The 15,302-nt window shown below is 49.0% G+C and overlaps 2 protein-coding genes across 2 annotated transcripts in view; one reads left to right on the forward strand and one right to left on the reverse strand.

The window, feature by feature from the left end:
- Positions 1–166: 166 nt before the first annotated feature.
- Acot8 (acyl-CoA thioesterase 8) lies at positions 167–11,723 on the forward strand. Its single transcript, XM_055595969.1, has 6 exons — positions 167–359; positions 2,221–2,360; positions 5,363–5,588; positions 8,769–8,926; positions 9,446–9,640; positions 11,482–11,723. The coding sequence occupies exons 1-6, from the start codon at positions 232–234 to the stop codon at positions 11,598–11,600; spliced, it is 966 nt and encodes a 321-aa protein (XP_055451944.1). The 5' UTR covers positions 167–231; the 3' UTR covers positions 11,601–11,723.
- The window catches only part of Snx21 (sorting nexin family member 21), an 8,571-nt gene continuing 4,982 nt past the window's right edge, over positions 11,714–15,302 (reverse strand). The window contains exon 3 of the mRNA XM_055595970.1: positions 11,714–12,796. Within this exon, the coding sequence (XP_055451945.1) occupies positions 12,122–12,796 (675 nt within the window). The 3' untranslated portion in view covers positions 11,714–12,121. The remainder of the gene's footprint in view (positions 12,797–15,302) is intronic.

The raw sequence follows: 15,302 nt of genomic DNA on the forward strand, positions 1-15,302 counted from the left end.
CTCACCAATTTATCCAATCACCTGCGGAGCTCCCAAACTGGCACAAATATTCTCCAATCGCAACAAAGACACGACCGTGCCCACTCTGAAATTGACAAGTATATGGACCAATCACAATCTGCGTCTTGCTCTGCGAAGCCCTAGGGATTTCCGGTCCCTGGAGCGACCTGCCGGAAGCGCTGGGCGGCTCTGTAAGTTTCCTGGTGTCTCTCGCGGCAGCGAGAAGTCAAGATGTCAGCGCCAGAGGTCCCGGGGGATGCTTATGGCGACGCCGACCGCGGGGACCTTTCCGGGGACCTCCGTAGTGTGCTGGTCACCAGCGTGCTCAACCTCGAGCGGCTAGATGAGGATCTCTTCAGGTACCCGGCGGCACCCCTGAACCAGGCTGGCACCCCAGTCTCAGTGTAGAGAGTCGCGATTACTGCCGCCTCCCTGTGAACCCCGCTTCTGGGGTTAAGAGTTCTGTGCGGGGTGCAAGCTCTGCTGCATTAGGAGGCGTGTCCCTGACACCCGTCCTTGCTCTTCACGAGGCGATGGGGGGTGGGGGGTGGAGAGTGGGCACGAGTGACTGGGTTACCACACAAGGCAGAATCAATCTGCGAGGGCAGTGATTTGCCTGAGGGTACAGAGCTGATGGGTTTTAAAAACCAATACTCAAGTCTGATAATAAGCTCCCTGCCCTGTTGTTCATTCCATCTCTGCACCGTTAAAGGGTCTGGTAAGTCACTGGGTTATGTTTTCTCCCAGGCATCACTGAAGTTGGTGATTGCAGCATGGGCTTTTGTTTCGTTCTGTTTAGAGACGGTGTCGCTATAGTCATGGCTGTCCTGAAGTTCACCACATGGACCAGGTTGCCTTGGGACCCAAGGGGACCCATACGCGTTTGCCTCTGGCATGCTGGCAGGAGTGCAGCACCGGCCTGGAGCTCTGTGTAGACTAAGCTGGCCTTGAACTCACAGAGATCAGCATGTCTCTGCGTCCCAAGGTGTGGGATCAAAAGCATGCACCACCATGCCTTTTTAGTGACAGTTTTGACCTCGACATCTCTGATTTTATCAGAAGCTCTCTTTACTTTGGTCTCTCTTCTTCCATTTGGGTAATTACAGTCTTGGGCCAGGAGCGCTTTTCAAAAATGATAACCTCAGGGCTGGGGGGTAGGACTCAGGGTTCAGGCTCCAGCACTGCAAGCCCTCTCACCTAGTAGGCCTGGCCAGCTTGTTTGTCTGTATTGAGTTTCACAACCTCAGACCCTTGGATGGTTAGACTTTTTCTGCCTTCCTTCCTTTCTTCTCTTGGGGTAGGGTTAGATGGGATGTCTAAGGGAGGGCCCTTTTAGCTCTGAAGCCAGTTCTTGGAAGAAATGCCTTGTCACTGTTAAGGAGGGCCAGTGCAAGCCTTCACTCATACAATCCAGCCCCACATCTGTTTTTGGATTCCTCATGTCCACTCAGGGCCTCAAGAAACTTCTGGCCTCTGCCTTTCCCTTGTTTGAGGAGGGGAAGAAACCATGGACTTGAAACTGCCCAGATTGAGTTGTGTGGACTTGCTTCTTGTACTTCTGCTGTAAACTGAGGGAGCGAGCTCATTATGCTTGGCTGAAGTCCACAGAAAGTTTGGGTAGATATGAAGACTGAAATTTTATGCAGTGATGTAAGAGATTTGAGACCAAGTCCTTGGCTTTCCTTGGGTTCTGAAAACGGACCCAAGTAGGTCTTTGCTACTTTGTGAGTTCCTTTTTCCTGCCCTTTACCCATCCATCCTCACCCGTTTCACCCCCTATCACTAGGTAAGAGAGAAAGAAAGGGGAGAGAGATAGAGATCCCTGAATCTAATTTCTTTCCTTTTGTTTCTTCTTTGAGCTTGACTACTAGCAAACCAAGACCTACCTCCCTGAATGACCAACAACCAACCACTGACCCCGACTCTTGGGGCTCTAGCATTTATATACCCTCTGAAAAGTTCTCAGAATTCCAAACACCACACAATTTCAGAAACTGTCTGCGGCTGGTTAGAACATGATGCAGTCCGAAAGCAGCCCTACCTCCTCATACCTAGGATTAAAACAAGAACATATTCTTATAATATTGTGTGTGTGTTTGTTTTTAAAGAAACCAAACTTCCAGAATTGTCCTTACAGATCCAAATAACCTTAGGTCCTTTACTTGAGGCTATGGAATCCAGAGTACTCTTCAAGTCTCTTCCACTTTCCTCTCCCTACAGAGGAGGAAGGCATTACTGGGTACCAACGTCCCAGCGGCTCTTTGGGGGTCAAATTGTGGGCCAAGCCCTGGTGGCTGCAGCCAAGTCTGTGAGTGAAGACGTCCACGTGCACTCCCTGCACTGCTACTTTGTTCGGGCAGGTAAACCCCGTACCCTGGCTCCTCGCTTGCAGCCACTCTCGGTAGCCCAGCAGTTACGCCTCCCCTCCTGGCTTTGAAGGCTGACTCAAGAGAAAGGGAAAGAGATGGGAGAATCAGAGAAGAGGAGGGAGAAGGGGAGAGAGAGAGAGAGAGAGAGAGAGAGAGAGAGAGGATTCCCTGAAAGGTACCTAGGGGGCTGAGCACGTAGCTTATTGGTAGCGACTTGTCTAGCACATGGGAGGGTCTGCACTCCATCTCAAGCACCAAAAGAAGCAGGGAGGAGAGCCCATCGCATTGCTCAGGTCTGTAGTCTCAGCACATGGGAGGCTGCACAGGATCTGGAACCAGCCTCTATCCTTATCGATTCACTGAGACTCACTAATTACATGTTCTCTGTTAATGGTGTGGACTAATGCTTATCTGTGCTTGGTGGGCCTTTCCTTGTAGATTTCTTGTTTCTTTTATTTTGAGATAGGGTCTCAGTGTGTAGCCCTGGCTGGCCTCAGTTTTCATTACACTAGGCCTGGCTCTGTTCTTCATTCATTCTTTTGTTTTGCTTTTCAAGACAGTCTTACTGTGTATGCCTGGCTGACCTGGAACTCATTGAGATTCGCTTGCCTCTGCCTCCCAACAGCTGGAATTAAAGGTTGCCACCATACCCAACCCTCATTCATTTAAAGAAATATGTATTTGGTTTTTTTTTTTTAAATGTATGTGCATATGTATATTGCCTAAATGAATTTATATGCACCATGTTGCTTTCTTTTGTCTGAGTTGGCTACAAGAGAGCACTGGATACCCTGGAATTTGGAGTTACATGTGAGCCACCTTGTAGGTAGGAGGAACCAAACTTGGGTCCGCTGCAATAACAAAAAGTGCTCTTAATTGATAGGCCATCTCACCATTTCTTTATTCATTTTAGTTGTTCTGAGACAGGGTCTTACTATGTAGCCTGGCTGGCTGGTCTGAGACTCACCATTTAGACCAGGCTGGCCTCAGACTCACAGAGATCTGCCTCCCTCTGGCTCCCAAGCATTTGGGAGTGAGGGCCTGCACCACCATGCCTGGCTCTCTTCATTCTTTATCCTCTTCTAATGTCGAGACTGCTATTGGGCTAGAGGGTCGGCAGTTTGGAGATTCAGTTTCAGCTTTATAGTAATTACCAGGGTAATCTTGAATAAGTTCCCTTCTTTTGCTAAGGTGACTGTGAAACAGAGGAGGGTGGGACCAGAGATATTTCCATAGCATCTTTTAGACTCTAAAAACTCCATGCTCCAATACCGGGGAGTTCTCATTGCAAAGGCTTGGTCTGGGCTAGTGATGTCACTCAACAGTGACATGGCTACTTGCGTAGTGGAGGCACAATGGCAGCCTCCACTGTGTAGCCATGGATGACCCCAAAGTTCTGATCCTTCTGCCTGTGTCTCCTCGGTGCTGGGATTGCAGGTACACACCACATCTTGTTTATTTGGTGTTGGACAGAGCCCAAGGTTTCCTTCATGTTAGGCAAATCCTATACCAACTGAACCGCATCCCAGCCCAACTCTGGCCTTTTTATACTGTGATTCTTCCAGCCTGGCTGGGCTTTGTTTGTTTGTATTTAAAGATTTGTTTATTTATGTAGATGAGTCCTCTATTTGCATATACATTTGCATGCCGGAAGAGGGCATCAGATCCCTGTATAGAAGGTTGTAAGTCACCAGGTGGTTGCTGGACTTGAACTACAAGAATGTCTGGAAGAGCAGATAGTGCTCTTAACCCCTGAGCTATCTCTCTAGCTCAGTTTTGTTTGTTTTTAAGCAAGGTTACCAAGTCAGGCTTGGAATTCTGATCTTCCTGCCTCACCTCCTGCATGGTGGCTCTTGGCATTACAGGCTGGTACCTAAATATACCAGTTGGCTTTAGTTTTGGTTTTAAAATAAGGGAACACTTCATTTCAAAAAAAGAATAAGTTGATAGGCATGTACCTTTAATTTTGGCACTTGGGAGGCAGAGGCAGGCGATCTTTGTGAGTTGGAGTCCAGCCTGGTCGACAGAGTGAGTTCCAGGAAAGCTAGAGCTGTACAGAGAAACCCTGGATTGAACACCCCCCCCCCAAAAAAAAAAAATAGTATGTGCCTGACAGAGTGGCACATATCTTTAATCTTAGCACTGAGCAAGCAGAGGCTGGCAGATCTCTGGGAGTCAGAAGCTATCCTCTACAGAGTAAGTTCCAGCCTAGCCAACGCTACACAGTGAGATCCTGACTTGAATTTAATTAATTAATTAATTAATTAAAAAAGGAGAAGGGAAAAGAAAAAAGTTAGTAGAACAAGTGTTTCAATGAGCCTAGCAGAAGAGGTTAGTGTTTATATGCAGAGAAAGGCTAAAATCCTAGACACAAGAAATAGATTGGCCATTTCAGGTACTTTCCTTGGGGCAGGAGGTGTATTTCAGTGGCAGAGCATGTGTCTAGCATGCATGAGGATGACCCTCTTCAGTCCCAAAGAGCAAGGACTTGCTTAATACCTGACAGCTCTTGTAATTGCCCCTGTTTCTGACTTAGGACCAAGTGGAGAAAGCCAAATGTGTGTCCCTAGCCAATCACATGGGCTGTCCCCATCTAGGTGCATCACCTGCAGCTTCTCCGGGCCCACAGCTTCCAGACAGGGCCCACCTAGCGCAGTCCCTGCTTTCTACTGTAGACACATCCGACTCCCATGACTGCCTGGGCCTCTGCCAAAAGCGAGTGACAGCAACGTGCTGAGAAATGTATCTTTAAAAAAGAGAAAAAGATGGGCATGATGGTTCACACCTTTAAGTCGAGCATTTGAGAGGCAGAGGCAAGAGGACAGCTTAGGCTACAGAGCGAAACCCCGCCTCAAAACATCAACAACAAAACCAAAACTAACCAACCAAACAAAAAATTAGGATGACTAGAACAGAGGTGTCTGTCTTCCTGACTGTGATGATAGGGCCGATGTATTCACTCCGGGTCACTGTGTCCCTTATGTCCACTTCAGGGGACCCGAAGGTGCCAGTGCTGTACCACGTGGAGCGGACACGAACAGGAGCAAGTTTCTCAGTGCGCTCCGTGAAGGCCGTGCAGCATGGCCAGGCCATCTTCATCTGCCAGGCCTCCTTCCAGCAGATGCAGCCCAGCCCCCTGCAGCACCAGTTTTCCATGCCCACTGTCCCCGCACCAGAAGAGCTGCTGGACCATGAGGCCCTCATTGACCAGTATTTAAGGTGAGACCTGCGATCCCAGAGAGGGTTTTTTTGTTGTTGTTTTTAATTTTCAAACTTCTTTTATTCTTTAGTTTTCATGGTTCTAAAAATCAAACCTAGGGGCCTCGTGTGTGCTAGGTGTGTTCTACCACCATGCTATGCCCCAGACCTTAAACCATTCACTACTTCTGCCCATAGTAAAAATCACATTTAGGCCAGAGACAGGCAGATGTGTGAGAGTTCAAAGCTAGCCTGGTCTCCCTGGGGACTCCCAGCCATACAGCCCTATGTGGAGAGATCCTGTTTTTAAAGTAAAAAAAGAAAGCAGTACTCAGATGATTAGATTTAGATGCATTCTGAGTGTCTACATACTCTCCATTTCGTATTAAACAGTTAATGTTGTGTGTGTGTGGTGGGCTTGAGCTTGTGGATGTGGATGCCACAGCATAGGGGATGCCGAGGGGACTGTTCTCTGGGGATGGAGCTCAGGCCGTCAGGTCTGCATGCCATCTTACTACACCAGTCTTTTTCATTTTTAATTAGTATATACTATATGAGGTAATGGGTTTCATTTTGACAGTTTCATGCATGTATATAATGTATTTTTATTTTATTACCTCTCTTGTTCCTTTCTCTTCTCATATAGTCCCAGGGCAGTGTTTTCAAAGTGGCTCCCACTCATTAGGAGCCATGGATCCCCTAAGTGGGTACTGATTGTCTACTAAAATTATAAACTAGATCCCAGCACTTGGGAGACAGACCCAGATGGATCTCTGTGATTCCTAGGGTAGCTAGGGCTACATAGTGAGACCCTATCTCAAAAAACTGGGCATGGCTGAAGACGTGGCTCAGCAGAGTTTGGTTCCCAGCACCCACATGGGGCTTATAACCACCTCTAATTCCAGTTCCAAAGCTTTGACATAACCTTCTGGTCTCCATGGGCACTAAACACAAATATGGTACACATACATACATACATACATGCAGGGAAACACTAATCCATATAAAATAAAAACAAATAATTTTAAAATTACATACAATTACATATAATTTAAAAATAATATATATGTATATGTGTGTGTGTATGTGTGTGTATATGGGTGGCCTGGGAGGTAAACGCTGTAATAGAGCATGTGCTTATCATGACCAAGACCCTAGGTTTAACCCCAGTACTGCACTTACACATATATAGAGAGATATATATGTATACAGAAATGTACATTTTATATACAGTATATATAAACAGCAAAGGAGTTATTGGAGTCCACTGTACAACTAGGGTAAGAGCCCTCTGTGCAACTTCAATTTCAGCTGTGTTTCTTGTTTGCGTTAGCACATGTGTGTGGGGTCATAATGTAAAAGGCAGAGCTCACACTCAGCCAGCAGCCAGCGCAGGCATGGGATAGCTTTATTGTTATTAAAGTGTTGGTTGGGCCGGTGAGACGGCTCAGCAGGTAAAGGTGCTGTACAAGTCTGAGGGCCTGAGCTCAATCCCTGGAACCCATATAAAGGTGGAAGTAGAAAACTGACTCTGCTAGGTTGTCCTCTGATCGTCCCACACATGTTGTAGTACATGTACATATTCTCCTCACCCATCTATAATAAATGAAATAAAATCATTTTAAAAATTGACCCTGGGTTCAAATCTCAGTACTTGACTCCAACAATAAACTGCTTTTGCAACCACTGGGTTTTTGGTCCCTCCTGCTTTTAGGCCTATGGTGCAGGAGCTTTGGAGCTAATGTATGGCAGGTTGAGCGTCCTTCTCTGGGACCCTGTGCCTGGCTGGCATGGCCAGTCGGTATCTTCACTTTATTGTCTTCTAAATAGCTCTGGGTCTAGACACAGACAGACACATGGATTCTGGCAGGGACTGTGCCTCTGTTAGGGCCTACCTGCTCTAAGACTTCCCTATCCACCAGCCTCTCAAGGCCCTTGTTCTTTCACCTAAGAATGATGAAGAATGGAACAGTCATTTCTCCAGCTGTGCTAAAGGGGTGGTGGTGGTCCTGTTGCTAGTGTTGGACACTGGGGCAGTAGCAGGGCGTGCGGGTGGGTGTGGGTTCAGGAGCCTTAATGGCCAGGATTCAAGTCTAGATTCCGTCCCTAATAGCTGTGTGAGTTTGGGCAAATGCTTGCCCACCCTGAACCTGTACTTTTGGTTATAAATGGAGCAAATCATAACTCCCCCCTCAAGGTTTCTGTGGGGATTAAATAACAGGTGTACAGGCTCTTAGCTATGAGGGGGCCCTATGTGGATATTATACCACTGACAGACAAGAATAAAGCATGGAGCTTAGTACGTGCAGAAATAAAAATAACATTATTGTTAAAGTAGCCTGAATTTAGGACTGTGCTCCTCTATTAGGTAGCAACTAACCCTATAGGCTATTTCAAAATTAATGGATGAATTGCATTAATGAATGAAGACTTCCTTTGTGTGTGTTGCTAAGGATCAAATCCCCAGGGCTTTGCACATGCTAGGCAGGCTCCTTGCCAAGGAGCAACAGCCCCATCCCACATCCCTCACTGATTTTGTTCCATAGCTACGGTGGCCACATTTCAAGCTCTCAGTCTCATGCGGCTAGTGGATCCCACAGTGGACAGTGGGGATGAATAGTCCATCAGATGGGGTGGTGATGGCAGAACCTACTAATAACACGAGGGTTTCCACGGACATGGTGTCACCTCCGCACACGGGGCTCCCAGCTGCTTGGGGTGGAGAATGAAGACACAGTGGGAGGCTTTCCTTGACACTTCACAGTAATGAAGTGGTTAGATGTATGTCCGTGGGTCCAGACTGCCTGGCATCAGATCCTTCTTCCCTCCTCTGAGCAGGCCGCCTGGGTTTCCTGTGCTCACCTGTCTTAGCAGTTGGAGTGATGACCACACTCATGTGAGGTCGTGGCAAGGACTGAGTTATGGTTGTCTGCAGTGCTTAGACCTTAACGGTGTATGACGTTTGCTGAGAAGCAGGTCACATTACTCTGTTTCAGATGGGGAAAATAGGCTCCTCGGAGAGATGACTGACTCTCACAAGGCTGCATGGCTGAAGTGACAAGGAAGGGATTCAAACACTATTGCTTTGTCAGCTTCAGAAGCCGGACAGGACAGAAGCCGGTGGCAAATGGTGGGGTGAGAAGAGGCAGTACAGAGAAGCTCCCTCTCCTTGGGCTTCCTTGTCCCTGTCTTTGCTTTCAGGGACCCTAACCTCCACGAGAAATACCGAGTGGGTCTGAACCGAATTGCTGCCCGAGAGGTGCCTATTGAGATCAAGCTGGTGAACCCACCCACCCTGAGCCAGCGGCGGACACTGGAGCCCAAGCAGATGTTCTGGGTGCGAGCCCGGGGCTATATTGGTAAGAGGACCCATGAATTGGAGGAAAGCACTCCCGGGGTCTAGGCCTTGCCACTCGCTTGCCCTCTATCGCATGGGTATACCACTCTCTCTTTGGCATGTTTCCTAATCTGAATTATGTGGAATTTGGCTCAGTTTCCACCAGAGCCCTTACCCTTTAACATGAGAATGACGAGGTGACTGTGATCCCATTGTTGGACCTTTCTGGAGGAAGCATGGTACCTTGCTGAGGTTTTATAGGTCAGCAGCTATCCGAAGATGCCTTTGTGCAGGTTGATTCCAGGACCAGAGAAGAGTGGTTGGGGCTGAGAGACTTGGGTGACTGGGCTTGCATTTGACTTACCCCAGTCCTCCCTTAGTCCCCATCTCCTTATTCTCACACACAGCCTGTACCCTGGGCCTGGTGCCCTCGCTCAATGACTAGTTTGTGTGTGGCAGCCCTCTTCTCCCTCACCTCCCTGCAGGTCCTGAGCTGGAAAGGCCAGGAGCCCAGGGCTGATGGGATTGCGCCCTGTTGCAGGGGAGGGCGACATCAAGATGCACTGCTGTGTGGCTGCGTACATCTCTGACTACGCCTTCCTGGGTACCGCACTGCTGCCCCACCAGCCCAAGTATAAAGTGAAGTTCATGGTCTCGCTGGACCACTCCATGTGGTTCCACGCCCCGTTCCGAGCTGACCACTGGATGCTCTATGAGTGCGAGAGCCCCTGGGCTGGTGAGTGTGGGCGTGGGCCAGCGTCCTTGGGATGGTGAGGAGCCTGCTTTATTTTTGGATGCTCCTGCCTTTTCCCACTGTCTGGGGATGCTGCACAGAGCCCTTGTGCTGCTGTCCCCAAGGTATTTGTGTTGTCTTGAAAAGCATGGGAGCATGCTGGCAATGGTGACTTTATCTCAGAGACCCACAGTGTGGGTGGCCAGACCACTTTAGAGGCCCTATATGAACTTGGGCAAATCCTTTCTGAAGCTTTTTTTTTTCAGGGAGGGGCAGGGTCTCACTATGCAGCTCTGACTTTCCTAGAACTGAGACCCACATATCTCTGTGAATGTGTGTGCTACTGTACCTCAGCATTTTTTTTTTTTTTTTTAAAACCAGAGTCTCATGTAGCCCCAGCTAGTTTTGAACTCTATATGGAGTGGAGTCTGGCCTTGAATTCCTGATCATCCTGTCTCAACCTCCCAAGTGCTGGGAGCCACCATGCCCTGTTTCTCAGTTCTTTTCATCTGAATAAACAGGGTCATAATAGACAGCACTATCTAAACCTAGTGAGCCATCAGACTGCCACTTGAGGGAGCTGCTTCTAAACAGATTGCATTGTGCCCCAGAAGGTCCCGGATTGCATCCAGGAAACTTGCTTTTTTTTTAAAATCTCAGATTAACTTCAAACTCACTATATCACTAAAGGTGACCACTACTTAAGCCTCTACCTCCTCTTGAGTGCTAGGATTACAGGTGTGTGTCACCATGCCCAGTTCATGCAGTGCTGGGGATCAAACCCAGGGTCCCTTGTGTGCGGCAAGGACTTCACTGAGCTACATCCTCAAGTATGGGTTTTTGTTGGTGGTGGAGTTTTTGTTGTTTTTTGTTTTGTTTTGTGAGACAGGGTTTCTCTGTGTATCCCTGGCTGTCCTCGAACTCACAGAGATCTGCCTGCCTCTGCCTCCCCAGTGCTGGGATTACCACGACCACCCAGCTGTACACTGTTTCTAAGGAGCGCCCTGACTGATTCTTCGAGTTAGCACACTCTGCGGTCTCTAAGGATGTCACTTCTAGATGCTCCTTGTAGGGAAAGAGAGAAACCCCGACTCATCAATGTCTGGTGTTAGAGCCCTGGCTTCTTTTATAATGAAGTACACTTCAAAGGAAGAAAAGCTTTGCTTTATAAAACGGAGAAACTTAAGCAACTCCTTGTAGTCAGGAAAGGGTTACTCAAGTACCAACAATATGACAGGACAAGATTCTGACCTTGAAGTTGGGACGCTCAGTCAGCTTTGGCTTGATCTTCTTTGTACTTTAGTGTCATTGTCTGGAAAACAGGACAAGGAATGAAGCCCAGGCTCTACAGCTACAGTTAGATCTAAGTGGGCTCTGCTGTATGTAAGGAAACCCGAAGTTGGCTTCCTGAGGATAACTTGACTCAGGCCAGGGCCACCAAGGGAAAGAGCGAGCCTCCAGATGGAGCCCAAAAGGAGGCCACACACACCTCAAGGTCTCAGGTCCTCTCTGGGCAGCACCCCCTGGTGGTAGTTTGGGTGAATTACCTGCTGGGAGGACTTGATTTGGGATTTCTGACAAGTGGCCAGTCAGTTTCGTCAAGCCTTTTGAGACTGTTGTCAAAGCACCTCTCTCTGTGATCCTTTTGAGGAAGCAAGCACTTTCCTCTTGAAAAGTGCTTTTAAACCATGAAATGAAAGCCTCCCAGTGTTGTAACAGGCCCACAGTGGGTATTCCGATGGGCTCTTGTGCAGGGCAAGCTCTGCCTTGTGTCAAACCCCTTTGCAGACTAGGCAGGCTTGTACCAAAGTAGAGTCCATTCTCACCATTCTCCTTGCCCACAGGTGGCTCTCGAGGGCTAGTACATGGGCGGCTGTGGCGTCGGGATGGGGTTCTTGCTGTAACCTGTGCCCAGGAGGGTGTGATCCGATTGAAGCCTCCAGTATCAGAGAGTAAGCTATAGTCAAAAGAACTGACTCGACCTGGGGCTTAAAGGACTCTTTCACTGCCATTCCTGAGGCAGGAGTCTCAGTTGAGAGCTGCGCTTCCTGCCCTTACATCCAATAAAGAGATTGCTAACACTGGAGTAGCTGACCTTTAATGGAGCTACAGCCCTCCCCATCTTCGAATTCCAGGACTCCAGTAGTAGTTCCCAGCCTTCAGCCAAGCTGTTTCACTGGTTTAGGGGCCCATGGAAAAGCAAACATTGACTCTCACCTTGGCCACAGCCTCCCGTTGTGGTAGGCTGAGGATCCCCATGCCAAGACTTCCTCCTGGTATCATCCTAGGATAACCCCAGCCAAAGCCCTTTCCCGGCCCAGCCTGGGAAAACGAAGTTCCTCTCAGTCTGCTGCACAATCTTTCTGGAACTACTTTACAGGGGCCCAGAATGCCTTTCAGCCTACAGTCACTCACTGTCCTCAGCCCTTGCCCCCTTGCCTGGGGCAGCCCCTCTCCTAGACGTGGCCTTAGGACAAGCACAAGTTAGTCCAGCACCTCTTTGATGAGCAGCTCCTTGAGGCTGGGGGGTGGAGTGGGGGTAAGGCCTGCCTCTTGTAGGGCCTGAAGCTGGGCCTCTGACTGCCGTTTGTCCAGGCCCAGGCGCCAGGAGAGCCGGACATGGGCCTCGAGAAAGGGTGCCAGGAAAGGATGGGGTTTCTTATCCCCCAGCAGCTGCAGGGCCTTCTCACTACAAGCGCGTGCTTCCCCAGGGTCCTCCAGCTCCTGATGGCACACAGCCAACCCAGCCAGAGTCAGCAGGGGTCGGTCGAGGCCAGAAGGGGTGCCCAGCTGGGTCTGCAGCTGCCAGGCGTTGGCCCACAGTGCCAGAGCCTCACGATAAAGGCCAGTGCAGGTGAGGCTCTGTGCCCGCCGCAACTCGGGCAGCACGAAGAAGTCCTGTAGGTCTGGAGCTTGGCGTAGCTCGGGCACTGCCTGCAGGTGGCCCAAAAACTGTTCAAAGGCCCGGCTACGGCGGGCAATGGTTTCTGCAGTAAAGTTCCGGCGCAGGCGCTTACGGGGGAAGGAGATGGCAGCCATGGGGCCCCGGAATTGCCGCTGAAGGTTTCTGTGCAGCCGCTCAAAGTCCGAGTAGCGGCGAGAGATCTGGGCTGGCTGGCGATCTGGTGACCCCGGGCCCATCACGGCGAGGGTGTAGAGCTGTAGGGAGGGTGGAAGTCAGGGCTGATGTAAAAAATCTCTGGGTCCCTTCCCTCCCTTCCACAGTCCGTGCTCTGCCCTTCCACCTCACCTCTTCCCTCTGGGACTCTCTAGGAGGGAGGAAGCCTCAGAGCAGAACTCACTCCCATCTTACCTGAGACTCCTCTGAAATGACCCAGGCCCAAGGCAGCACAGGGGAAAGAAAGACAGAAATGAGCTTCAGTGACTGGGGCCGCCACCCTGTTACTGCTTCTGGGAGGTGCTCCCTGGCCCTAGGGAGTTAGTTCTTGGAAAGATCTTAGGGAAACCCAGGAATAAGATGAAATCCAGACCCATCTTTTGGGCCTACAAGCCACTCTGAGAGGCAGCTTGGAACTGTGTGCCACTCTGAGTACATAGTTGTGCCCACATTACTGGCCAAGCTTTCAAACCAGACCAAAGGATAGGTCTTCAGGCAGCCTCAGTAGCAAAGCTTGAGTTCACTGGGCTAGAACCCATAACCCCAAATCAGCCTCCTTCCTGTGGCTTCAGGCAAAGTAGGAACTCTCAGATCTGCCTCTGCTCTAGCGAAAAGTTCCTAGGTCAAGGTCATAGTTTGCTCAGGTATCAAATGTACAAGTATTGCTGCTCAAGGTATTTAGGTGGCACACACTGGAATATACTGCATCATAAACAGGACGATTCCAGAATCTGTTTCCTTTCTGGTTTTGGCCCTTGAGACAGTCCCACTTGTGGCCCATGATGGCCTCTAGGTTCACCAATCATCTGATCCAGCCTCCTGAATGGTAAAATTAAAGGCATATGTCATCATGCCCAGGCCTTTTAATTCTTTTTGTTGTTGTTTTTTTTTGGGGGGGTGCGCACGCGTGGTTATAGTTGTTGTGTTTGGGCACACATACCTGAGCCTGATACTACAGCTTACAAATGGGGGTTAGAGGGAACCTTTCAGGATTTGGTTCTCTTCTTCCATTATGGGATTTGAGGGCTGAGCTCAGGTCATTGAGTCATGACAAGTGCTAAGCTATTTTGCCAGCAAGACTGTTTTGTTTTTTGAGATAGTCTCGTGGGTCCCAGCTAACATTGTAGGAATCTACCACTACACCCAGTGTGTACAGAGCTAGGGAAAGAAGCCAGAGCTTTTGTGCATGCTAGCCAGACACTACCAACTAAGTAAGCCATACCTCCAGTCCTCAGGAATTCAGTGAGTCCAGGGTCTGTGTAGCCCAGGCTAGCTTTGAGCTCTTGGTGAACCTCTTGCTTCAGCCCAAAGTGCAGGGATTTACAGGCATAAGCCTCCATGAATGTCTGGCTGGCTTTCTTTCTTTTCCTCCTCCTCCTCTTTTGCTTCCTCCCTTGAGATGGGGTCTCCCTTTGTTTCTTGGTGTCTTTGACCTCCTAGGCTCAGGTGATCCTCCTGCCTCAGCCTTCTAAATAGCTGGGACTACAGTCAAGTGTTGCCATGCTCATCCTTTATCTTTTTGTAAGCACAGATTGGTACCTCTCTTACATGAGTCATCTCTATTTTGAGGAAAGAGGCAGGAGTCTCAGTTCAGAGCACTCCTCAGCATTTGGCAAGGTTTACTGAGCCCTAGGCATGTTATGTGACATCTTCAGCTTTAAACTGTGTATGTTTCTGGGGAGTGAACCTAGGGCTTTGCCCATGTTAGGTAAGCATCTACTGCTGAGCCACAATCTCCAGCCCCTGCCTCTGGTATTTTTCAGACAGGGTTTCATGTAGCCCTCAGACATGCTGTGTAGCTGAGGATGACCTTCTCCCGATCCTCTTTTCTTTACACATTAGAGTTGTGCTTCACCATGCCTAGCTTTGTGTGTGTGTGTGTGTGTGTGTGTGTGTGTGTATGTGTGTGTATAATCTTTACTGTGAGACAGGGTCTCATTAAATTGCCTGGGGTTGCCTTAAATTCACTATGTAGCAAAGGCAAGCCTCAAACTTTTGACCTCAGCCTTCCAAGGAGATAGGGTTACAGGCCAAACCAGTGGTCTGGCAGGCTCTATGCTTTTTACCTTCTCTTTACCTCTCCTTTTTTACCTTCTCTATTCTTTCTACCTTCTCTTCTCTAGTTCTATAAAGGTTCCTTTTAAACTTATTTTAGAAAGAGAAGGTTCCTTTAAAAAACAATGTTATGAGAGCAGGCAGGGCCAAGGGAGGGGGATTGACTGCTCAAGGACTACCCAGATTACACAAGAAGTTCAAGACCACCCTGAAGCACTCAGACCCATGTCTCAAATTAAACATTAAAAAGAAGCTTGGCAGGGCTGTACACGCCTGTTATCCCAGTGCTCAGGGAGGCAGAGGCAGGCAGATCTCTGTGAGTTCAAGGCCAGCCTGGTCTACAAAGTGAGTCCAGGACAGCCAAGGGTACATAGAGAACCCCTGTCTCGAAAAAAACAAGAGGAGGAGGAACAAGAAGATTGAAGCTGGGCGTGGTGGCACATAACTTTAATCCCAGACTCAGGGAGGCAGAGGGAGACAGATCTCTGTGAG

This window comes from Psammomys obesus, unplaced genomic scaffold, assembly GCF_907164565.1.
Source record: "Psammomys obesus unplaced genomic scaffold, mPsaObe1.curated_primary_1811, whole genome shotgun sequence".
Taxonomy (NCBI): Eukaryota; Metazoa; Chordata; class Mammalia; order Rodentia; family Muridae; genus Psammomys; species Psammomys obesus.

What these genes read in the sequence shown, in the direction of transcription:
- Acot8 (XM_055595969.1), top strand. Translation starts at nt 232, where the DNA reads ATGTCAGCGCCAGAGGTCCCGGGGGATGCTTATGGCGACGCCGACCGC. An exon ending in CTAGATGAGGATCTCTTCAG is followed by an intron (nt 360 to 2,220) that starts GTACCCGGCGGC and finishes CTCTCCCTACAG; the next exon opens with AGGAGGAAGGCATTACTGGG. An exon ending in GCGAGCCCGGGGCTATATTG is followed by an intron (nt 8,927 to 9,445) that starts GTAAGAGGACCC and finishes GCCCTGTTGCAG; the next exon opens with GGGAGGGCGACATCAAGATG.